General features: G+C 49.2%; 1 protein-coding gene across 1 annotated transcript in view; it reads right to left on the reverse strand.

The window, feature by feature from the left end:
* The window catches only part of septin5a (septin 5a), a 173,913-nt gene that overhangs the window by 131,678 nt on the left and 15,728 nt on the right, over window positions 1-26,507 (reverse strand). The window contains exon 2 of the mRNA XM_085961952.1: window positions 9,362-9,451. Within this exon, the coding sequence (XP_085818078.1) occupies window positions 9,362-9,451 (90 nt within the window). The remainder of the gene's footprint in view (window positions 1-9,361; window positions 9,452-26,507) is intronic.

Below are 26,507 nucleotides of genomic sequence, written 5' to 3' on the forward strand. Positions count from 1 at the left end.
AAAAGTGCCTTGCACAATAAATGTGGGGCAAAAAATTAGCAATGGAATGACACAACACCCCGATCCCTGTTTGATGGCTTGTGAAGTCGAGAGGTTCAGATGGTAGCAAAGTGTATGGCCCTGTCTACCACTCTATGGTACTCTCCCAGTATGGCAGCATTATAGCATGCCTGGGTCAATGAGGAGTGGCAATATAAACTAAATGAGAGCATTTTAAAGGAGTTGCAGGAACAGAGAGACCTGGGGTTGTACGTACATAAATCTTTGAAAGTGGCAGGACAAGTTGGGAAAGCTGTTAAAAAAGCACTAGGCTTTATAAATAGAGGCATAGGGCTGGATTTTGTCAATGGGGACGTGATGGAGGCGGGACTCCCACTTTTTGGGTTGTAGTCTCGCCTCCATCGATTTGTGGCCAACCCACACGATTTTCCCTTGATTGACCTTGTTGAGCCCGCCCAGCTGGTTACAGGTGACGTCAGGGATTGACATTTCATCTGTCAAGAGCTTTTGACAGATGAAATATCAGCGTTTGACAGCTCTGTGAAGCTGTCAAACACTGACAATCTGACTTCTAACTTGAGTCCTTCTCCACAGACTCAGTTAGAAAAATCTCCAGAACAGAAAGCAGAACGCTGCAACTTTTGACAGCTCGCGGCCATTCTGCTTTCTGTGCCGGTGAGATGAGGGACTCCCGAGTCCTGAAGGAAGGAAGCCTGCATTAGTAAGTAAAGGTAAGTAAAACTTACTTAAACACTTTGCACACACCAAACACACTTACCTCTGCACTCATGCACCCATCACTCACCTGAACACCAGACATCTCGAACCCTCCAAGCCCTTCAGCCCGACGGTCCGCCTCGCTAACTTGGCGTGGTTTGGTGCCGTCGGGCAGCCCACATTTCAGGGCTAAAAATAGGGATTAGGCCAAAAACTGCCTGTTAACCACCTGTTAACAGGCAGTTAATTGGCATTAATCCCCTTCCCGCCTCGGGGAGGTGGCTCCCAGCACAGGTCGGGTACCCGCCTCCTGGGAAACGGGCATGGAGGCGGGTTGGGGGCGGGAAGGGTCGTGCCCCCCGATTCTGCAATTTTCCCCCCACTCCTGCCTCCAAACCCGCCTCCACGGGGCTTGGAAATTCGAGCCCATTGAGTATAAAAGCATGGAAGTTATGCTAAACCTTTATAAAACACTGGTTATGTCCCAGCAGGAGGATTGTGTCCAATTCTGGACACCACACTTTAGGAAGGATGTCAAGGCCTTAGAGAGGGTGCAGAGGAGATTTACTAGAATGGTACCAGGAATGCGGGACTTTAGTTACGTGGAGAGACTGGAGGAACTGGGGTTATTCGCCTTAGAGCAAAGACGGTTAAGGGGAGTTTTAATAGTGAAGTGAAAATCATGAAGGGTTTTGATAGAGTAAATAAGGAGAAACAGTTTCCAGTGACAGAAGGGTCGGTAACCAGAGGTCATGGATTTAAAGTAATTGGCAAAAGAACCGGAGGCGACATGAGGAGAATTTACGCAGAGAGTTTCTGCTCAGTCAGTGTCAGGTAGGTGAACCTCTGCCCCGTAAATAGGGATAGGATGGTACTGGTGGGTGGGCACAGATGGCATCTGGAGCAGCTTGGCCTGCCTGGCATCCCTCTTCCTCCAAGATAGAGGGGTTCCTATTGGGAAACTGGTGCGCTATCAATTACTCATAAAAGACGGAGAGTTAGGAGAGTAACTAAAGGCTTTTATTAGCAAAGAACAGAGCATGCCTCTCCTGGTTGACTGGGTTCCAAGAAGGCAGGGGGCTGCAGAGCAGTCACCTTTATACTTGGGCCTGTGGGTGGAGCCAGGGGCGGAGCCAGCAGAGACATGCTGAGGCATGCATAGGTACAACAGTGTGCAACAACAACAACAACGGTGAACAACAATAACAGTGGTTTACCACATTCACCCCTTGTTTAAAATTGAGTCCGGTGGGGTGAAGTGTACTAAAGGTTCGTGTAAGTAAGTCTATCAGGTGGCCTTGTATGCCGTCCTGATCGTCGTGGTGGCGGCGGTGATGGTGCAGCATCCAACGTTGAGTCTGGCGTCTCATTGAGTGGTTGGGTGGTCAATGACGGGTCCTGGGGCTGCGGCATGCCGTCTAGCGGGGTTGGGTTGTGGGTAGTGGTGGATGGCAATGGTAATGTTTCAGGGGCACCCGAAGGTGCGAGATCTCGTGTGGAGGCTGTGTCCTCCTGCCCGTCCGGGTACGCTACGTAAGCGTACTGGGAGTAGGCGTGGGTAGTGGTGGGTGGCGAGGGAGGTGTTTCGGGAGCACCCGAAGGTGCGAGGTCTCGTATGGAGACTGTGTCCTCCCGCCCGTCCGGGTACACCACGTAAGCATACTGAGGGTTGGCATGGAGGAGGCTCACCCTCTCGACCAGGGGGTCCGTCTTATGGGGCCTCACGTGCTTCCGCAGCAGGACGGGTCCTGGAGAAGTCAGCCATGTCGGTAGCGAGATCCCCGATGTGGACTTCCTGGGGAAGGAGAACATTCTCTCGTGAGGGGTAGCATTGGTGGCTGTACAGAGCAGTGACCGAATGGAATGGAGTGCCGCAGGGAGGACCTCCTGCCAGCGAGAGGTCGGAAGGCCCTTAGATTTCAAGTTTAAAAGGACTGCCTTCCAGACCGTCGCATTCTCCCTTTCCACCTGGCCATTCCCCCGGGGGTTGTAGCTGGTGGTCCTGCCTGTAGCAATACCTCTCGCGAGCAGGTACTGCCGAAGTTCGTCGCTCATAAAGGATGAGCCCCTGTCGCTATGGATATAGCTAGGGAAACCGAACAAGGCGAAGAGGTCATTCAGACATTTAATGACCGTGGTACTGGTCATGTCTGAGCAAGGGATGGCAAACGGGAAACGGGAGTACTCGTCAATTATGTTGAGGAAGTACACATTGCGGTCGGAGGAGGGGAGGGGCCCTTTAAAATCGACGCTCAGCCATTCAAAGGGGCGCGTGGCTTTGATCAGGCTTGCTCTGTCTGGCCTATAAAAATGCGGTTTGCACTCGGCACAGATTTGGCAGTTCCTGGTCATGGTCCTGACCTCCTCGATGGTGTAGGGCAGGTTACGGGATTTGATGAAGTGAAAAAACCTGGTGACCCCCGGGTGGCAGAGGTCATTGTGGAGGGTCTTCAGTCTATCAACCTGCGCGTTGGTGCATGTACCACGTGATAGGGCACCTGGGGGCTCATTGAGTTTCCCGGGCCGGTACAAGATATCGTAATTGTAGGTGGAGAGTTCGATTCTCCACCTCAAGATCTTGTCATTCTTGATTTTGCCCCTCTGCTTATTATTAAACATAAAAGCTACTGAACGCTGGTCAGTGAGCAGGGTAAATCGTTTTCCGGCCAGGTAATGCCTCCAATGTCGCACAGCTTCCACAATGGCCTGGGCCTCCTTTTCGACAGAGGAGTGTCGAATCTCGGGGCCCTGGAGGGTCCTTGAGAAAAAGGCCACGGGTCTCCCCGCCTGGTTAAGGGTTGCAGCTAGGGCAAAGTCGGATGCGTCGCTCTCCACTTGGAAAGTGATGGACTCATCCACTGCGTGCATCGTGGCCCTTGCAATATCTCTTTTTATGAGAGTGAAGGCTGCACAGGCCTCTGCTGTCAGGGGGAAGGAGGTGGACTTGATGAGGGGTCTGGCTTTGTCCGCATAGTTGGGCACCCACTGAGCATAGTACGAGAAAAACCCTAGGCATCTCTTCAGTGCTTTTTGGCAGTGGGGGAGGGGGAGCTCCATAAGGGGGCGCATCCTGTCGGGGTCGGGGCCGATGACTCCGTTCTCCACTACACAGCCAAGAATGGCAAGGCGCATGGTACGAAACATACACTTGTCCTTGTTGTATGTTAGGTTCAGCCGTTGGGCCATACAGAGGAATTTCTTTAGATTAACATCGTGGTCCTGCTGCTCGTGGCCGCAGATGGTGACGTTGTCTAGATAGGGGAAAGTGGCCTGGAGCGCGTTCTGGTCAACCATCCGGGCCATCTCCCGTTGGAAGACTGAAACCCCATTGGTGACGCCGAAGGGAACTCTGAGGAAGTGGTAGAGACGACCGTCAGCTTCAAAAGCTGTGTACTGGCAGTCCTCAGCCCTGATGGGAAGCTGGTGGTATGCCGACTTCAGATCAATCGTCGAGAACACCCGGTATTGTGCTATCTGATTGACCATGTCAGATATGCGGGGGAGTGGGTATGCATCTAGCTGGGTGTAGCGATTGATCGTCTGGCTGTAGTCAATAACTAGGCGCTGTTTTTCGCCAGTCTTCACTACCACCACTTGTGCTCGCCATGGGCTGGTGCTACTTTCAATAATCCCTTCCTTCAGGAGTCTCGCTACCTTGGATTTAAGGAAGCTCCTATCCCCGGCACTGTAACGCCTGCTTTTGGTAGCGATGGGCTTACAGTCGCGGGTGAGGTTAACGAACAAGGAGTGGGGGGGACTTTAAGGGTGGAGAGGCTGCAAATGGTGCGCGGCGGGCGATTTAAAAGCTGCTGGCTGCAGACTGTGAGTGGGGGGAGGGGTCCGTCGTACGCTAATGTGACACTCTTAAGGTGGCACTGAAAATCCAACCCCAGTAGAATGGCAGCGCAGAGATGTGGCATGACCAGAAGTTTAAAATTTTTGTATTCTGTGCCCCGTACTGAAAGGGTCACTACACAGTAGCCAACGACGTCCGCTGACTGGGCTTTGGAAGCCAAAGAGATCCGATGGCGCGTCGGCAGGACCGGGAGCGAGTAACTGCGCACCGTGTCGGGGTGGATAAAGCTGTCCGTGCTCCCGCTGTCAAAAAGGCAGGTAGAGGCGCGGCCGTTTACCGTAATGTCCATCATGGACCTGGACAGTTGATGAGGGAGAGATTGGTCCAGCGTCACGGAGGCCAGCGTATGGTCGAGCGGGTCGATGTGGTCGTCAGATGGGGCGGTGGTTGAGTCCGGGTCCCCCGTGGTTGAAGTTGGAGACGTCCAAGATGGCGGACAAAATGGCGGCGCCCATGATCCCGATCCCCACGCGGCTGGGGGAGCACAAGATGGCGGACAAGATGGCTGCCCCCAGGGTTCGCACGCGGCGCTGCTGGCGTTCGCGGTTTTACCTTTGCAGGCGCTGACATAGTGTCCTTTCTTCCCGCAGCCGGAGCAGGTAGCGTTTCTCGCCAGGCAGCGTGCTCTGGGGTGTTTTGCCTGGCCACAAAAATAACATTTCTGTGCCTTGGACATCGCAGCAGCAGTTGAAGGTGGTGGTCCCATGACCCAAGGTTGTGGCGTCCACGTTGCGGAGCGGTTAGGGGAGAAGGCATCCATATTCCTGTGGGCCGCGTCGAGCGAGAGAGCGAGGGACACTGCCTTTCTCAGGTCCATTTCGCCCTTTTCCAACAGTCTCTGCCGGGAGTAGTCGGACCTTAGACCCGCAACGAAAGCATCTCGGATCAGTCCCTCCGTGTGTGCTGCGGCTGATACTTCTTTGCAATCGCAGCCTCGGCCGAGTATCCGTAGTGCCCGTAGGAAGGCCTCCACCGATTCCCCGGGCTGCTGTCTGCGGGATCTTAAGAGGTGCCTGGCATAGACCGTATTTACCGGGCGTGTGTATTGCCCTTTTAGCAGATCGATAGCCGCCGCGTAGGTCGTCGCGTCCTGGATTATTGTATAAACTTGGTGGCTCACCTTTGAGGCCAGGATTTCCCGCTTGTTTTCGTCCAGGGTCACAGTTGAGGTTTGCAGGTAGGCCTCAAAGCAACGCAGCCAATGCGCGAATTTGGTAGCCGAACCCGCTTCTTGGGGGTCTAGGTCCAGGCATGTTGGTCTGAGGGCTCGCAGCAGCTCCTGCTGCTCAGCGTTTGTTGTCGACATTTTGTTTTTGCTAATAAAATTGATGCGCTATCAATTACTCATAAAAGACGGAGAGTTAGGAGAGTAACTAAAGGCTTTTATTAGCAAAGAACAGAGCATGCCTCTCCTGGTTGACTGGGTTCCAAGAAGGCAGGGGGCTGCAGAGCAGTCACCTTTATACTTGGGCCTGTGGGTGGAGCCAGGGGCGGAGCCAGCAGAGACATGCTGAGGCATGCATAGGTACAACAGTGTGCAACAACAACAACGGTGAACAACAATAACAGTGGTTTACCACAGAAACCCACTGTACCAAAATAATATCAATACCAGAAAACTTGGCACAAAGCCTCCTGCCCAACAAAGGAACAGAGCAAGAAAGAAAAGTTCAGAAATAGACTCGAAATGCTGCTACAAATCTTTAAATTTACTTCCATAACCCTGGCTGCCCATTTTATATGGGACGCAAGGAATGATAGTGCTGGGAAATTGAACTGCAGTTAAATGACATTATTGGGGTCTCATTTTAGTAAAAATTAACAGTAATCTGGCGGACACTACAGAATCTGAAAAGATCAATCGGATGGTTAATCTGGTGCAACAGATCTCCACGCATTCTTTCAGTTGGTTATACCCATGTTACCTCTGTGAATCATGCATAATCCATGGGCAAATCCATCCCCTTACTATGTCATCGTACAATAAATCAAATACAGCGTATCACCACATCAGCAATCTTCTTCTTCTTAGCCAGTCCCTCAGAACCGAGGATGACTTGCTTCCACATTAAAAATGAGTTCGCAGGTGACTGATGAGTTCAATGCGGAACCTACAGTCTCTGTCACAGGCGGGGCAGACAGTGGTTGAAGGGGCGGGTGGGTGGGGTGCTTGGGTTGACGTGCGCTCCTTTCGCTGTTTGCACTTGGCTTCCGCTTGCTCCCGGCGAAGAGACTCGAGGTGTTCGGCGCCTTCCTGGATGCTTCTCCTCCACCTTGTGCGGTCTTGGGCCAGGGATTCCCAGGTATCGGTGGGGATGTTGCACTTTTTCAAGGAGGCTTTGAAGGTGTCCTTGAAGCGTTTCCTCTGCCCACCTGGGGCTCTCTTGCCGTGCCGGAGCTCCGAGTAGAATGCTTGTTTTGGGAGTCTCGTATCGGGCTTGCAGACGAAGTGGCCCGTCCATCGGAGCTGATCGAACGTGGTCAAAGCTTCGATGCTGGGGATGTTGGTCTGAGCGAGAACACAGACGTTGGTGCGCCTATCCTGCCAATGGATTTGCAGGATCTTGTGGAGGCAGCATTGGTGGCACCTCTCCAGTGCTTTGAGGTGCCTGCTGTACATGGACCATGTCTCTGAAGCATACAGGAGGGCGGGTATCACTGCTGCTCTGTAGACCATGAGCTTGGTGCTAGGTTTGAGGTCCTAGTCTTTAAACACTCAATTCAAGCAATTACCCCACGCCCATTATCACAATACTGCATCATCATACAACCAATTGCTCAATCCACATTTAATCCAGCCCACAGTCAATTATTCAACACCCATCACACCAGCACACAACTGTTCACACCCATCACACCAGCACACAACTGTTCACACCCATCGAACCAGCACACAACTGTTCACACCCATCACACCAGCACACAAATGTTCACACCCGTTACACAACTGTTCACACCCATCGAACCAGCACACAACTGTTCACACCCATCACACCAGCACACAACTGTTCACACCCATCCCACCAGCACACAACTGTTCACACCCATCACACCAGCACACAAATGTTCACACCCATCACACAAATGTTCACACCAGCACACAACTACGCATCAACCCAGCACACAGTTAACTGTGCCAAACCCATTACTGCATCAAATGAACTGCCCCATACAGATTTTGCCAATACACTCTTCTTGTCATATGATCGATCAACCAATCCAAGCCCATTAACGCATGACAGGATGAACAGAATAACCTAACACACTGAACCATCACAGCAAAGCACAAGATCAGTCATCTCACAGTTATTTACTGTTTACCCGTTCAGTGCTACTGCGTCCTACTCTTCAACAAATAGCACCAGATGGGTTTATGTGAACAGGACTTGGGTTAATGAAATCTTCCGGCCCACACACGGTGTTTGAAGTGTATTCGGATTCAAAGAACAATCACTGTGATGTACAATCACTACACTATTTATCAAAATGACATTCTTCATTCATTGAGGCTAAGAAAGTGCTGACTTGATCATTTATTTTGCTGTTAGATTTGAGGACTGATCTTCCATATTACACTGTCAGCAAATTCCAGGCACTGCCTCCAACAAGAAGTAAACATCTCATTTGGAGGGAAAACAAAAGCATTTCTCCAATGTTCCTACACCTTACATTTCATGAAGAAGTGCAGTTTTGTTTCCATTGAATCTTCTCCCCTCCTGTTCAGTAGGCCGGCCTCGTGGTCCTAGGGCCTACAGATCATGAGGAGAGTTCGAAGGGCCTGACTACCCACCAATACCTCAGACAAGTGGCCATTCTTAGTCTAGGAGCATGGACGGAAACAGTTAGCAGGGTTTTCAACCGATAAGGGCATCGTACCTAAGCCCATCCTGTCCTCATCTGAGGTATTTTATATATATATATATACACACACACACAAACCCAGCTCTCCGCTCTTCAATGTGCATACCTGTACCCTTGAAACAAATTTACAGTTAAAACTCGCAACTTCATTGAAATGAGTGGATGTTCATTCAACACGGAAATCATTCATTGCTAAATCCTTATCTTTAACACCACATACAAGTTGCACCAGGTTAAAAATATCCTAATTTATTCTGAGAATACACCCTGCCAAAGCACCGAAACTTAAGGTAAGGTTGTCATTAAGAAGTGAGAGATGGAAATTCCACCCTCCCCTCCCTCCCCATGCACCAGCAGAACAGTTTCATGCCCGGATGTGCGCGTCCCCTGGGCTTACCGGTGTATTGTGAATGCGCGACAACTATGTAAACGAGGAGATGGGGGATGGGGGGGGGGCGGGTGGGGGTTGAACCCTGGAATAGTCCCCTCAGTTCAGCAGCAAAATGAAATGCTCCAAGCCAACTGCACTAGTGACGCTAATGTGCCCAAAGCAGAAATGCAGCCCCTAGAAGTACCTGTTCCAGGTACAGGGAGAACCTCATGCACCATTCATGGATGTAATAACAGCAACTTGTATTTATGTAGGGCCTTTAACATAGTAAAAACATCCCAAGGTTCTTCACAGCAGCGTAATCAGGCAAAATTTGAAAATCAAACAGGAAAAATATATACATATGCCCCCATATACAATTCCCTCCACACCCTCCTATCAGGTCAAACACGTTTAAGAGCCAGTTCGGAGCAGGCCGCTCCTCTGCTTTCATCATGCTATTTGTGTATTACGTTCTATATTTAAACATTCACTCCTCTGTGGAGCATGCAGAAGCTTTGATCCATACTTTGCCCTTTGTGTATGCTAAGCCTCACCCTTGCTGTATTGCTGCAGGCCAAACTCCTCCTCGTTTCGCTGGTGGGTGACTCAGTCCGTTCAGCAGCCGAGAAAATGCCTGTCTTTACCTGTGTGCATAGAATTCTTGAGTCAGACAGCTATCCAGATGAAGTTGTCACATACAATTTGGACCGAGCTCGGGAGGCCCCAAGCATCCTCACTATCTTACCCTTAATCTATTTGCTAATATAAGCAGGGACACCTCATTCTATTGTCATGCAGACAGTTGCAGAGACTTTCATCCTAACCACCGGGGTCATTAGGCCTGCTTCCGACCCTGCTACCGACACAGACACCTAAAGTAGAGGTCTATGGGAAAGGCAAATCAGACCTTGCAACATCTATTGATATTCTACAGGAAATTCCCCCCATTCAACATTGCAGAGCAGATGGGAGTCTGACCCCAGGGCTGCAGTAAATGGAAGATGAGAGTAAAACAGTGCCATTAAACTCATACATAGATACATAGAAGATAGGAGCAGGAGTAGGCCATTCGGCCCTTCGTGCCTGCTCCGCCATTCAATGAGATCATGGCTGATCCTTTAATTCAGTATCCCGTCCCCGCCTTCTCTCCGTAACCCTTAACCCCTTTTGCCCGTAGAAATATATCTAATTCCCTCTTAAATATATTTAATGAGCTGGCGTACACTGCCCTCTGTGGCAATGAGTTCCACAGGTTCACCACTCTCTGAGTGAAGAAATTCCCCCTCATCTCTGTCCTAAATGGTTTAGCCCTTATCCTTAAATTATGTCCTCTAGTTCTGTTCTCACCCGCCAAGGGAAACATTCCTTCTGCATCCAGTCTGTCTAGACCTGTCAGAATTTTATACACTTCTATGAGGTCCCCTCTCAATCTTCTAAACTCCAGTGTGTACATCCCTAAACTACATAGTCTCTCCTCATAGGTCATTCCCGCCATTCCTGGTATCAGCCTGGTGAATCGCCGCTGCACCCCCTCCATGGCAAGAACATCCTTCCTCAGATGAGGCGACCAAAACTGTACACAGTACTCGAGGTGTGGTCTCACCAGTGCCCTGTACAGCTGCAGCAAGGTATCCCTGTTCCTGTATTCTAACCCTTTTGCTATGAAGGCCAGCATACCGTTTGCCTTCTTGACCGCCTGTTGCACCTGCATGCTCGCCTTCAGTGACTGGTGTACAAGAACACCCAGGTCTCTCTGTACTTCCCCCTCTCCCAATCTATTGCCATTTAAATAATAATTTGCCCTCCCGTTCCTGCACCCAAGGTGGATAACTTCGCACTTGTCCACATTATAGTGCATCTGCCATTTATCCGCCCAATCGCCCAGTCTGTCCAAATCGCTCTGGAGCTTCCTGGTCTCTTCCTCTGAGCCCACCCCCCCTCCTAGTTTAGTGTCGTCTGCAAATTTGGAAATGCTGCATCCGACTCCCTGATCCAGGTCATTAATGTAAATTGTGAACAGCTGGGGGCCCAGGACAGATCCCTGTGGTACCCCACTTGTTACTGCCTGCCATTCAGAAAATGAGCCGTTTATTCCAACTCTCTGTTTTCTATCTGACAGCCAGTTCCCTATCCACGCCAATACTTTCCCCTTTATCCCATGAGCCTCAATTTTCCATGCTAATCTTTTATGTGGGACCTTATCGAAGGCCTTTTGGAAGTCCAGGTACACCACATCTACTGGCTCTCCCCCATCTATTCTACCAGTTACTCCCTCAAAAAATTCCAATAGATTAGTCAAGCACGATTTACCCTTTGTAAATCCATGTTGACTCTGTCCTATCCTGTCCCCATTTGCTAAGTGCTCCGCTATTTCATCCTTAATGATGGACTCCAGCATTTTGCCCACAACTGATGTAAGGCTTACAGGTCTGTAATTACCTGCTTTTTCCCTACCCCCCTTTTTGAATAGTGGGGTAACGTTAGCTACCCTCCAATCCATGGGCACTGTTCCCGAGTCTAATGAATTCTGAAAAATCATCCTTAGTGCATCCGCTATCTCTAGGGCCACCTCCTTCAGTACCCTAGGATGCATGTTATCAGGCCCTGGGGATTTGTCCACCTTCAATCCCTTTAGCTTCCTTAACACCATATCCTTAGAGATATTGATTTGCGTCAGTTCCTCCTTTGCCAATGTCCCTATTTTTCCCGATATCCCAGGGAGGTTTTTTGTGTCTTCCTTCGTAAAGACTGACCCAAAGTATGCATTTAGTTGATCTGCCATTTCCTTATTTCCCATTATATATTCCCCCGTATCTGACTGCAATGGACCAACTTTGGTTTTCACCAGTCTTTTCCTTTTGATATACTTATAAAAGCTTTTGGAGTTAGTTTTTATATTTTCCGCCAGCTTGTTTTCGTAAGCTATTTTGCCCCTCTTGATTATGCCCTTTGACCTCCTTTGCTCTATCTTAAACTGTTCCCAATCTTCCGCTCTGGCGCTTTTTTTGGCTATTTTATACGCCCTATCTTTGGATTTTATGCTGTCTCTAATTTCCCCTGTTATCCACGGTTGAGTCACCTTTTTAGATTTCCTTTTATGCCAGATTGGTATAAACAATTTTTGCAATTTTGTCATTCTATCTTTAAATGTTTGCCATTGTTTATCTACCTCCAGTCCTCCCAGGAACGTTGTCCAATCAGACCTACTCAGTTCCCGTCTCATGGCATCATAATTCCCCTTGTTTAAATTCAGGACCTTAGTCTCTGAGTCAATTTCTTCGCTCTCCATTTCGAGTGAGAAATCGATCATGTTATGATCGCTCTGACCCAAGGGTCCCCGTACAACAAGATTACTGATTAGTCCCTTCTCATTGCACAGTACCCAGTCCAATATAGCCTGTTCCCGAGTTGGTTCCTCGACATATTGATCCAGATAACCATCCCTTAAACACTCAAGGAATTCCTCCTCCTCATTATTTTTACTGATTAGGCTAGTCCAATCTATATGTAAGTTAAAGTCACCTATGATGACAGCTGTGCTCTTATTGCACGCTTCTCTAATTTCCCTCGTGATGCCCTCCCTAACCTCTATTTTACTATACTCATCACGAAGACTGGAAGGAAAATATAGTTTACTGCTTGGTAGCTGCCACGCATGGAAACCCGTCACCATGTTTAAGGCTCTACAAACCAAGCTACTGGGGAATCCACTCAGGTAGCGTTTCCCTTCGCCCAATATGGAGTGTACACACTCTCCCCTTAGGGGCATATCACACCGATGTAAGACCAAACAGCTTAGGTTGGAAAAACCAGAGCTTAGTGACCACAAGTAAAACTATGGACCCTAAAATTCTGCAGGTCTCCCACTGTAATTTTGGTGGAATATGGATGGAAATCCCGAGAAACAGCACAAGTTTTTAGTCATTTATTCCATTTCTCTGGAGGTTCCTGTGGAGAACTCCTTGCCCCCCCCCCCCCGCCTCCCCCACCCCCAGTAGAATTCCCAGTTGGTGCAGACTACCAGCAGAGAGCACTTATAGACATCCCGCAGCTTGTGTTGCCAGACCACCCTACCCATTAGGGCACTGGCTTGCAATATTATCTGGAGCCAAACAGGAATAATCTCTGCCCCAGTAACATGTCTGCCCTCCAGGTTTCATTGAGTGAGCCAGGCTGGCCGTCAATCATTTACAGTAATCTGGGCTGCTGTGGACCCATTTGGCTCAGGTACCAGATTATCAAGTCTACCTTGGTTCCAAATTTTCCATCACCAGAAATGCCACCTTGGAGCCACCTTGACCTGAAACGGATGTCACTTACTTTCCCGAGGAGGATAGTCACAAGTTGGTCAGCAGACAACCCAAGAGAGCTGGTTTGAACCCTCATTAAGTTGACAGCAGGTATAGAGAACTCCTCACAAGGGGTCCAGTAAGCAGCTCAACTCACCATTAAATCTGTCAGTGTGTTACCACCAACCTCCTCATCACAGCATGGACACACACTATGGGGGAGAAATTCAGTATCGCCCTGTTTGGGGCGCCGTTATCGGCCGTGCGCAAAATTTAGCGCCTGGCGCTAATTATCACCTCCGACGGCAAACTTGGCTTTTATCACCCCTGGAGGTGATTGGAGCGCTAAATCAGGCGCAACACACCTCTCTTAAGGCGCTAAGGCCGAGGAGCGAGGCACTACCTCAGAGCGCGGGTGCAGCGCAGGTGCTGTCAGTTACCGATTGAACACAGACACACTGGCGCCGGTCAGTTCTTAAAGGTGAGGGTCGATCTTGCTCTCCAGCCACACCCTGCTCATTGGAGCCATGAATCTTGGCCTGCACAGACCTGTGGCTAAATCTTGCAGACAAGGACTGTGGAGAGGGCCAGGGAGCGAGCACATCGCTTCAGCGAGCGGGCCTTGGAGGCTCTGGTTGGCGCGGTGGAGCGCAGAAGATCTATACTGTACCCAGAGAGTGCCACGTGAGTACAGAAGAGTGTGGAGGGAGGTGGCTCAGAGCGTCTCCTCAAGGGGCATGTTGCCCAGGACCCATATCCAATGTAGAAAAAAGTTCAACGACCTCACACGGGTCGTCAGGGTGAGTGGCTTCTTTTCAAAACCTCTCCATCCCTCCATCTCAACCTCACTCTATGGCCAGAGGGTCTTAAAAACCCCAATGCCCAACACTCATCCAAGACCTATGGCCCTTTCATGAAACACACACACACATTCCACACTTTGCATACAGTAAGGGCTATTCAACTATGGGATGCACATCAGGCAAGGCCATGGCTGCATACAGTAAGGGCTATTCAACTATGGGATGCACATCAGGCAAGACCATGGCTGCATACAGTAAGGGCTATTCAACTATGGGATGCACATCAGGCAAGACCATGGCTGCATACAGTAAGGGCTATTCAACCATGGGATGCACATCAGGCAAGACCATGGCTGCATACAGTAAGGGCTATTCAACTATGGGATGCACATCAGGCAAGACCATGGCTGCATATTTACTCAGACGCCGTCCTTTTTCTTGCAGGCCAAGCTATCTCATAATAGGAGACAGCAGCAATGGACAGGTGGAGGGCGGCCTCAGCTGCAACCCCTCAGCGATCTTGAGGTGCACGTCCAGAGGATTGTGGCAAGCCGGGTGATCGGTCCCGTCACCACTGGAGACGCTGACCCCGTTCTGGACAGCAATAGTAAGGTCATCACCTTTTTGTCCTCTCACCTTCCACTTGTTCCTCACAACACCAGCCTTTGACACTTTCAATCCAAATTACTAAATCGCTGCACTGATTCCTCCCTTGCTGCCACCCTGTCCTCACGCTAAAGCCACTCTTGTACCTCCCTGCTTTCAGATGGTGATTCACCAGTTGAGGAGACGGGCCCTCAAGCTGCCAGTGGGAGTGAAGCTGCAGGCGAGGAGGAAGAGGAAGCCAGAGCATCAGCGCCACCCTCTCCTGAGGAAGCCCATGCCCACACTGGGCACACGACTTCCCTGGTGGGGAGCAGAGGGGAAGGGTCTGATGAGGGTGAAGCTCCAGGATCCAGCGGGCTGCAGCAACGCGATGGGGGTAGGGAAGCTCGGGGGCCTTCTCCCCGGAGGGAGAGTATGCCATCGAGTCCTGCTGCACTGGACGCAGAGGAGGAGCGGGTCCTTGCTGAAATGAACACCCAGGCGGTGCACAGGCACACTGAGCTCATGGGTGTAGTGGGAAGGGTGCCCGAATGCATTGAATCACTGGCAAGGAGTGTGGAGCACTTCACAGTAGCACAGGCAGATGCCACGCAAATGCTTAGTGCTGCAATTCAGGCACTGGCTGCCATGACCCCATCTCTGACTGTTCTCATGCAGACTCAGATTGAGGCCACACGAGCACTGAATGCTGCCATCCTCGCTGGTTCGGACACATTTCCCCGGGGCTCTCACCGCGCCACAGCAGGCCAGCAATCTGTGCTCCAGCAGATTGCTCCGGATGCTGAGGTGCTGCCCCGTGGGAGTGCCAGTGTGTCGGTCGAGCAGGGAGTTACTGTCCTCTCTCAAGATGACAGCATTCCTGCTGCCACCACTGTCACTTCTCCACTGCACTTGCCACCACCTGTAGGACAGACTGCTGCCGCCCATGCAGAGTTGGTGCAGTCTGCAGCTGGGCCCTCCAGGCCCAGAGCTGGTCGAGGCCATCCTTCAAGGGCATCTGCAGTCTCAGGTTGTGACAATCAGCAGCCTTCCACCAGCCTTGCTGCAGCCACTGGGGTCCCATTACGGAGGAGCAGTAGGGTGGGAAGGGGGGAAGTGTGCAAGGGAAGGAGATCACCCTCGAAGGGCAAAAAGTAGGAGGTGTGACAAAATGTTGTTCATTTTTTTATTAAAGGCCAAGGCTCGTGGTCAAATTTTTTTGAGTGTTTTGGACATTATCTCCAGGTTGTGAGAGCCAGTTATGTTAATGACTGTTTTTTTTGTGTTTCTTTCTATTAGTTTGTCATGCGGAAATGACACACACAGAGATTGTAAAATAAAAACATTTTTGTATTCAAAATGTACATGTTTGGTCTTTGCAATCATTGTTGCCTTGGCCAGCTTAGGGGTTGCGGGTTGGTTTCATTCATGTTGTTCTCAATGGCAGAAGCCATTTCCTCAGCAGGGGCCTAGAAGCGGCTTGCTATCAGCCGTTGATGGACGGCCCTTCCAGTTTCGACAATGTGTGCCTCCCTCCCGCCTTGGTGCTGCTGATCATCATCCTCATCTTCCTCCTCCTCTTCCTCCTCCTCCTCTGGTGGTGCTCCAAGGCTTGGTGGCATTGGCTGGGTCCTGAGGATTGCCAGGTTATGCAGCATGCAGCACACAACAACGAAGTGGGAGACTCGCTCAGGCGAGTACGGCAGGGCTCCTCCAGAATGGTCCAGACAGCGGAACCGTTGCTTGAGCACGCCGATTGTGTGGTGGGTGTTGGGCGTACGGAGCGGTGTCATCAGCCAGGTGCACAGTGGATATCCCTTGTCCCTGAGAAGCCAACCACCTGGGTGATGCGGTGCCTGGAAATGTTCTGCCACAGTAGTCTGGCGCAGGGTGAATGCATCATGGCTGCTGCCAGGATAGTGGGCATTGACAGTGTGTATCAGCTGTCTGTGGTCACAGACTATCTGAACGTTTAAGGAATGGAAGCCCTTTCAGCTGCGGAAATCCTCGGCATTCTCATGCGGAGCACGCAAAGCCACATGCGTGCAGTCAATGGCGCCCTGCAGCATGGGGAAGCCCGCTATCCTAGCAAAGCTATTTGCGCGTTCTTGCTGCTTGTCCGGGGTCATGGGGAAAGAGATGTACTCTCGTCTCCTTTTATAGAGGGCATTTGTGACCTGACGGATGCAGCAATGCACCACGAACTGGGAGATATTGGTGATGTCCCCAGTAGCTGATTGAAATGAGCCGGTGGCATAAAAGTTCAGAGCCACTGTTATCTTCACTGCCACCGACAGAGACGTCCTGCTCCTCAGTTGAGGCTGCAGATCTGGCTGCAGCAGGTGGCAGAGCTCAGTGACCACCTCCTTGCTGAAGCGCAGCCTTCGCAAACACTGCTCCTCAGACATATTAATGTAGGAGAATTGTTGGCGAAATACCCTGGGAGGGTAAGGTCTCCTGTACAGAGGCCTGTTGGCCCTCCTCCGTCTGGCCATGATTGCCACTCTCTCTCTGCATCTCTGTGCCCTCCGAATTTGATGGCGCAGGATGACGTCCCCATTCATTGCAGCCCCCATAGTATCTTGGCAATCAAAGTAATGAAGGTCAAAATCCAAAGTACCTGCAAAGTTATGGTCAGAAGTCAAAACTATTTCAGACAGCGTTGACTCAATGCAGAAGTCTCTCTTTCTCTCTTTCCCTCTCTCTCAAAATCTCTCTCTCTCTCTCAGAACGAGTAGTGCAAAAATGTCTACCACAGAAAAAGCCAGGAAGAGGCCCCCTTTACATAGTGCCCCCCAAGCCCCACAGCGACTGGGTAGCGTTCCAGTCTACCTGTCGTTGGTAGCGCCAGGCGGAAAGGAGGGGGGGTGCCACTCAATTTCCGTTCCGGGGCGCCCCAAGGGCGTTGCACACTCGAATGACATCAAGATCTGCGTGCGCAGGAGATCGGGCGGTATTGTTTAGCGTCGCCGCAAAATGTCCGGTCAATTCCGCGAGAGGCGCAGATATCGCCTCGCCTGGGCACTAGTTGCTTTGCGCCCCATTCGCGCCCTCTTAAGGCGCTAACGGGAGGCGCAAACCAACTGAATTTTTCCCCCTATATCTCATTGACTAGCAGTTCCACTAGTTACAGATATGAATCAGTCATTGGAACAGGCCACCCCTGCATCTACAGGTCAATACCTTTGAGAACCCAAGAAAAGTACAAGACAGCCAGGTACCAAGTGGGATATCAATGCTCTACAATTTTTGCCATGATTCAAGTATCTATTTTCAATGTGGTATTTGTGCAAAGAGGGGACAGACGCTGTGTTAATGATGTACCAGTGAACCATCACTGGCAGCATAATAATATAGAATCATAGAATCTTACAACACAGAAGCAGACCATTTGGCCCATCGTGTCTATGCTGGCTCTTTGAAAGAGCTATCCAATTAGTCCCACTCCCCTACTCTCTCCCCATAGCCTTGCAATTTTCTATCCTTTTCAATTATTTATCCAATTCCTTTTAAAAGTTAATACTGAATCTGCTTCAGTCACCATTTCAGGCAGTGCATTCCAGATCATAACAACACGCCGAGTAAAAAAAATTCTCCTCATCTCCCTCTGGTTCTTTTGCCAATTATTTTCAGTCTGTGTCCTCTGGTTACCAACCCTCCTGCCAGTGGAAACAGTTTCTCCTTATTTACTCTATCAAAACCCCTCTTGATTTCTATTAAATCTCACTTTAACCTTTCCTGCTCTAAGGAGAACAATCCCAGCTTCTCTAGCCTCTCCATCTAACTGAAGACCCTCATCCCTAGTATTATTCTAGCAAATCTCCTTCGTACCGAATCCAAAGCTTTGACATCCTCCCTAAAGTGGTGCCTAGAATTGGACACAATACTCCAGCTGAGGCCTAGCCAGACATTTATAAAGGTTTAGCAGAACTTCCTTGCTAATAGAGTGCCAGGTCTGCCACAAAGAACACAGATGAGCAATACTCCAGCTCTGACTGGCATGGAAGAATATTACAGCTGCTCCATTATATATTTATATACTCTTTTCTGCAGTTCTTCTTTTCTTGTTCCTATGGGTCTCTGTTAATGCCAAGAGCAGGGTAGGGAGAACGCCTTTGCTAGCGTCCACCATTCGATCTGTTTATTTTTCAGAGGTTATATTTTTAAACCAAAATGAATGCCTGTCACTGCCAATGAGCAACACCAGAAAGATTTATTTAAGCTCGGTTTATGCAGGTTATGTTCTTCCCTTGAGATCCAATCAATTAAATACATTACTCTAATGAGAGAAAGCTGGATGGCCAGGAGCGAACATAAAAAAATAAAAAAAATAAAAAAAATAAAAGCTTTGCATTTATAGAGTGGCTTTCCTGACCTCAGGACGTCTCAAAGCACTTTACAGCCAATGAAGTTCTTTTGAAGTGTAGTCACTGTTGTAATGTAAGAAATGTGGCAGCAACTTTGTGCACAGCAAGATCCCACAAACAACAATGTGATCATGACCAGAAAATGCTTTTTGCAGTGATGTTGGTTGAGGGATAAATATTGGCCAAGACACCAGGGAGAACTCCCCTGATCTTCTTCAAATTACACCCAGGAGCACAGACGGGGCCTCGATTTAATATCTCATTGGAAGGACAGCACCTCCGACAGTGCATCACTCCCTCAGTACTGTACTGAAGTGTCAGGCTAGATTATGTGCTTGAGTCTCTGGAGTGGGGCTTGAACCTACAACTATCTGACTCAGAGGCAGGAGTGCTACCACTGAGCTACCACTAGCTTAGACTGGGATCCAGTCAAGGTGTTCGTATGGGTTATAATGGATACTTAGGAGTGAAATACCATCTTCAATCTAATCGAGGGGTTCGGATCATTCATATATATAATAGTAAATGTATTAAGCCTGCAGCTGGCATAGAGCTTCACTTGGTGGGAGCATGGGTCTGAGAATTGGCACAGTCCAACATGCCCAACTCATAACCCTTCCAATCTTCCAGTGATTAATTTTAATCACCTGTAAATCAGAAGTATGTGAATCTGAGATCAACTAAATTAGGGAGGAGCTGGAAACAAAGCTGGGCCTTCTGGTCTGTATGGGTCAGTTATACATTGTTGTTAACAGCTGAGCCACCGGCAAAGTTCTCAATATATAGAATACAACATTTCTTCAGTGCTCCTCACATTTAGGAAGATGGGTAAAAATGCTTTACATTAAAGAGGAAAAACAGTAGATATCAAGCAGGAGGGAAAAACTGAGAACATAACGAGATGAGGAGCACGAGCAACGGTGCGGTCAAAGAGAAGAGTCACCAGCAGTTTCTGAAAACAAGAGCAAAGTTGCAAGTTGGAGGGAACCAGGGAGAGATGTTCAGAAGACTGGGCCGTGGTGACTGACAGAGGTGTGGGAGAGGGATTGGGAAAGAGTGCAGGCACAGAGGATGCGTGAGGGACTTTTACTGGAGGAATTTACGAAGGGAAAGGTGTGGTGAGGGTTTAAGAATGAGGATGAAGACAGTGCAGTCAATTTGTTGCAACACAGAAGGCCCAGGTTTATTTCCAACTCCACGCTTACAGAGGTTGGATGAGACAGCATGGGGTGGTGATGAGATTGCGAGGGTGAGTGCATGGGCTGCAACAGTCTGGATGAGCTGTGATTTGTGAAGGGTTGAGATGAGGATCGTTGAAGGGGAGGTAGGCTCGCAAAGCCTAGCCTTGAGGTAATAAAGGCATGAACTGGGATTTTGGTGACAGTGGGGGATAAAATAGGGGCCGTGGCGAGCAATGTTACAAGGGTGTCATGGCATCAGTATCGATGTGAGGGAGGAAGCTCAGCTTTAGGTCAACCTTATCCACTGGGAGTACAAATCAGTAATTCAGGGGCGTATTGTGCATGATTTTCTGACCAATTTGGTGCCCCAGAATCTCCATTCTGACGCTCCTCACTTGTAGCACAAACTCGTAAAATTATTCCTCTGGCAAATTAGCCTGAGGTGGCAGCTGGGGTGTTGATGGAATGGAGGCCAGAAGCAGGTAAGGGCCGGCAGGGGCTGAGGACAATGGCTTCCATTTTGTCAGCATTCAGCTGGACGAAATTTTGAACTCATTTGGGTCTTGATGTCAGGCGGGCAGCTGGAAAGTGTAACCAAGCTTGAGGGAAGAGGCAAATAAATAGAGCTGGGCATCGTTGGCATACACGAGGAAGCTAACTCCAAGCTTCCAGGTGATGCCAACATAGAGTAACATAGGGATACCTGGAAATGTGTTACAGTTTGGAATACAGCGTAGGGTTCAATCTACAGTGTAAGAATCGCACTACAAAAACAACAAAAAGGTGCATTTATATCGTGCAGAAAAACATTTAATGGGGTAGATTTTGACATTGTGCAATAGTGTAAAATGGGCAATAGCGAGTCGGCAGCTCCTTTTAGATCTCTACCCACAGACTTCAATAAAAATTAAAATGGGGAGAGATGTCGGCTTGTTAACACCCCAATCAGCCAACAAGGTCACAAGATTAGATTACTGCCTTAAAATTACTTTTATTATACATAATTTTTGTAATGTACAGGAAACTTTCGATTAACCGGCCACTAAATAACCGGAACGCTCTATCCACCGGCAAAATTCAGGAGTCGGTTCAGATAACTTTTTTTACTTTTAGTTACTTTTTTCACTCCATTTGTGGCTGTGCAAGTGTGTAGCTGAAGCTGTTGCTGAGCTACAGAGACGCTTGCAACTTGTACCGATTGTTTTGAAGCAGGGTTTGTTGCTTTATACGGAGCTCTGAGCTCCGTATCTTTTACTATAGCAGAAAGTTTCCTGTACATGATTAATATGATGCACAATTTCAGTTCACTTTTGAGCCCATCCAACAGCATAATTTGTTGTCAACGCTGATACGTAGTGGCATTCACACTGACTGATTTAATGATTGTGATTTAATTTCGGCAAGCTTATTGATTTCACTGCTGATTACTGTTCATACTCACAAGAGGAAGGGAAGAATTCCCATTTATACAGAGCCTTTCACAACCTCAGGACATCCCAAAGTGCTTCACAGCCAATGAAGTACTTTTGCAGGGTAGTCACTGTAGGCAAAATGCAACGACCAGCTTGTACACAGCAAGGTCCCTACTGTAGTATTCATCCTCCAGTGTCAGCTGTGGCTCAGTGGGTAGCACACTCGCCTCTGAGTCAGAAGGTTGTGGGTTTAAGTCCCACTCCAGGGACTTGAGCACATAAAGCTAGGCTGACACTCCAGTGCAGTGCTGAGGGAGTGCTGCACTGTCAGGGGTGCTGTCTTTCGGATGAGACGTTAAACCGAGGCCCCGTCTGCTCTCTCAGGTGGACGTAAAACATCCCATGGCGCTATTTCAAAGAAGAGCAGCGGAGTTATCCCCAGTGTCCTGGCCAATATTTATCCCTCAATCAACATCTAAAACTGATTATCTGGTCATTATCACATTGCTGTTTGTGGGACCTTGCTGTGCGCAAATTGGCTGCCACATTTCCCACATTACAACAGTGACTCCACTTCAAATAGTACTTCATTGAGTGCAAAGCGCTTTGAGACGTCCGGTGGTGGTGAAAGATGCTATATAAATGCAAGTCTTTCTTTCTTTTTCACTGTAAACAGAGTGTCTGCTAGGAGTCTGCATTCCACTGTACACCAAGCATCTGTCAGGAGTCTGCACTCCACTGTACACAGAGCATCTGTCAGGAGTCTGCACTCCACTGTACGCAGAGCATGTCAGGAGTCTGCACTCCACTGTACACAGAGCATCTGTCAGGAGTCTGCACTCCACTGTACGCAGGGCATCTCTCAGGAGTCTGCACTCCACTGTACGCAGAGCATCTGTCAGGAGTCTGCACTCCACTGTACCCAGAGCATCTCTCAGGAGTCTGCACTCCACTGTACGCAGAGCATGTCAGGAGTCTGCACTCCACTGTACACAGAGCATCTGTCAGGAGTCTGCACTCCACTGTACACCAAGCATCTGTCAGGAGTCTGCACTCCACTGTACCCAGAGCATCTGTCAGGAGTCTGCACTCCACTGTACGCAGAGCATCTGTCAGGAGTCTGCACTCCACTGTACCCAGAGCATCTGTCAGGAGTCTGCACTCCACTGTACGCAGAGCATCTGTCAGGAGTCTGCACTCCACTGTACCTAGAGCATCTGTCAGGAGTCTGCACTCCACTGTATGCAGAGCATCTGTCAGGAGTCTGCACTCCACTGTACGCAGAGCATCTGTCAGGAGTCTGCACTCCACTGTACCCAGAGCATCTGTCAGGAGTCTGCACTCCACTGTATGCAGAGCATCTCTCAGGAGTCTGCACTCCACTGTACCCAGAGCATCTGTCAGGCATGTGCTCCCCTGTACACAGAGAATCTGCCAAAAGTGTACATCGCCCACTGTGCACTGATCCCGTGTGGAGCATGCACTTTAAATGTACCTTCAACAAATGTCGGGCGTTTGCCCCTCCACGATACCCATAGCACACAATAGGGGGCTCCACCTTCACTGTATCCGATGCAGGCATTTCCAGCCTCAACAGTACATGCACCTCCACAGTATAGGGAACATGCGGCGGGAGCGCACTAGCTATGGAGTGCACCATATCTAGAGCATTGTACATGAACCCCCACTGTATGCGAAGCACGCACCGGGGGAAGGAGGGGCATGTATCTCCAGATTACTCAGAGCACATGCAGCGAATGCACATTCCTAATGTACACAGACCAGTGCACAGAGTACACACCAGCAGCATGTACCTTCATAGAATCATATATTAATACAGCACAGAAGGAGGCCATTTGGCCCATCGTGCTGTGCCGGCTCTTTGAAAGAGTCCAATTAGTCCCAGTCCACTGCTCTTTCCCCAGAGCCCTGCAAAATTTCCCCCCTTAAGTATTTATCCAATTCTCTCCTGAAATTTATTACTGAATCTGCTTCCACCGCCCTTTCAGACAATGCATTCCACGTCATAACAACTCGCTGCTTAAAAACATTTCTCCTCCTCTTGTCTCTGGTTCTTTTGCCAATTACCTTAAATCTGTGTCCTCTGGTTACCGACCCTTCTGCCACTGAAAATAGTTTCTCCTTCTTCACTCTATCAAACCCCTGCATGATTTTGAATACCTCAAATCTTCCCTTAACCTCAGAACAGCCCAGTTTCTCCAGTCTCTCCACATAACTGAAATCTTTCATCCCTAGTACCATTCTGGTAAATCTCCCCTGTAGCCTCTCTAAGGCCTTCACGTCCTTCACAAAGTGTGATTTCCAGAATTGGCAACAATACCCCAGCTGGGGCCTAACCAGTGTTTTATAAAGGTTTGGCATAACTTCCTTGCTTTTGTACTCTATGCCTCTATTTATAAAGCCAAGGATCCCGTATGCCTTTTTAACAGCTTTCTCAGCTTGTCCTGCCACCTTCAAAGACTTGTGTACAAACACCCCCAGGTCTCTCTGTTCCTGCACCCCCTTTAAAATTGCACCATTTAGTTGATATTACCTCTCCTCAGCCTTCCTTCCAAAATGAATGACTTCACACTTTGCTGCGTTAAATTTCATCTGTGATATGTTTGTCCATTTCACCAGTCTGTCTATGCCCTCCTGGACTCTGTTACTATCCTCCTCACTGTTTGCTACATTTCCGAGTTTTGTGTCATCAGCAAACGTTGAAATTATGCCCTGTAGACCCAAGTCCAGGTCATTAATTTATGTGGTGCCAACATGACCCCGGGGGACACCACGGCACACTGATCTCCAGCTCACCACTATTCCTTGCTTTCTGTCACTTAGCCAATTACATATCTGCGCAGCCACTGCCCCTTTAATCCCATGGCTTCATTGGATTACTCAGAGTAAACAGAGAATGTGGAATGAACGCACGTCCCTAATGTACACAGAGTGTGCACAACAACATCTTGCATTTATACAGCACCTTTAGCATAGTCAAACATCCCAAGGCGTTTTTACAGGATCACAATCAGACAAAAATTGACAACAAGCCAAAGGACATATTTGGATAGCATGTACTTCCGCACTGCCTAGAGCCCACAGAGTGAATGTGCATCTCTACTATACCCAGAGCACCACAGAGATGAGATGTATCTCCATAGCACTCGGAGCACCGTGCACTGAACGCACATCCCTAATGCACCCAGAGCAGGCACCCCACAGTATACAGCAAGAGCATGAATCACCTCCCGGGTCAGAGCACGTACCATGCGTGCGGCCCAATTGAACTGACCCATGAGGGGGAAAAGGAAGAACAAACTCTTCCACGAGCCATTGAGAGGTAGAATTTTTTGAAGATTTTTTTTTCACTTCATTTAATTGAGAGAAGCAGGTGAATTATGGAAGGGTTTAAAGTAGCTCAGAGAGAGGGGGGAAGGGGGAGGGGGGAACTCTTCCAATACCATGGGGAGGGTGGGCACCACTGAACCGACTGCACATATTACAACAACAACTTGCATTTACATAGCACCTCTATCGTAGGATAACGTTCCAGGGTACTTCACAGGAGCGTTATCAGACAAAAACTGACACCAAGCCAAAGAAGGAGGTGACTAAAAGCTTGGTCCAAGGGGTAGGTTTTATTTATTTTTTATTCGTTCCTGGGATGTGGGCGTCGCTGGCAATGCCAGCATTTATTGCCCATCCCTAATTGCCCTTGAGAAGGTGGTGGTGAGCCGCCTTCTTGAAGCGCTGTATACTTCTTTGTAGCGGTTTGGTACAACTGAGCGGCTTGCTAGGCCATTTCAGGGGGCAGGTAAGAATCAGCCACATTTAAGGGGGGTCTTAAAGGAGAGAGAGGCGGAGAGGTTTAGGGAGGGAATTCCAGAGCTTGGGCTCGAGATGGCTGAAGGCACGGCTGCCAATGGCAGGTCGAAGGGAGTGGGGGGGGGGGGGGAGCTGCACAAGAGGCCACAATCAGAGGAACCCAGAGTTCTCGGAGGGTTGTAGGGCTGGTGGAGGTTAGAGATAGGGAGGGGTCCAGGCCGTGGAGGGGTGTGAACACGAGGATGAGAATTTTAAAACCGAGGCATTAAAGCAGAGTGATCCTTATTTTTTTTTAAATTTTCTACACTCTCTGCATGGAAAAGAAATGAATGGAGTAGGCACAGAGAAATGGTGCAGAGCAGGCTTTGTGAACCCGACCATTCCGATTATTTCAGTCCGCCCACGCCTAGTCCCATGTGATCCAGGCTGCAGGAGCTGTCAATGGTGCAATGTGCCCTTTAGCAACTAGCAATGCAGCACGGGACAGCTAAGGTGATCTTATATTTTTTTGACACCGTTTCATCTGTTAGTTAATACGTTGGAAAACACAACTGCAGCGGCACACAGTGTAGCTGCAGAGACTGTCAATCAAAACCCGTCTGTTTATGAAAGACTGGGAATTGGGATCACAGCGAGATGTGAAATCGCTGCTGTGAGAGCCTGTCCCGGCTCTGAGACCCTTCAGTCACTCGCCCACCACAGCACCGTCCAGTTAATGCAGAGTGAGCTGCGGACGCGCAGTGATGCACTGGATGTTTGCACAGATTGAAGCCTGGCCTTGATCCGTGTGTCGGTGTTGTCACTGCTGCAGATGCGGCTCTTCCAAAGGGAACGCTTACTTATTTTTTTAACAGTAATCTCCGAATCCAGCGGGAGATCTTCAGCACCAAACTGCGACATTTAAAAGAGGCGACGGTGCTGGAGAGAGCACACAGAGAAAGCACCGCGCCGTGTTTACCAGGGGATACTGCAATCCTCAGCACAAACAAAGCAGGGAGGTGTCAAAATGGCTTGAGACCCAGCCCCGCCCCCTTTTGCCATGCACCATCATCCCTGTTGTCATTGAATCACTCCTGCCCTCCATCCTATCACAGACCTTTCCCTTTTGTTCGCTCCCCCTTAAAAGCTATTAATCTTTAACTTCTTCCAGTTTGTGACTCAGTAGGTAGCACTCAGCTCTGAGTCAGAAAGTCCTGGGTTCATAGTACCCACACCAGAGACAAAAGTGAGCATAA

The sequence above is a fragment of the Somniosus microcephalus genome, chromosome 19, assembly GCF_052327205.1.
Source record: "Somniosus microcephalus isolate GS21.2 chromosome 19, FLI_Smic_1.0, whole genome shotgun sequence".
Classification (NCBI taxonomy): domain Eukaryota; kingdom Metazoa; phylum Chordata; class Chondrichthyes; order Squaliformes; family Somniosidae; genus Somniosus; species Somniosus microcephalus.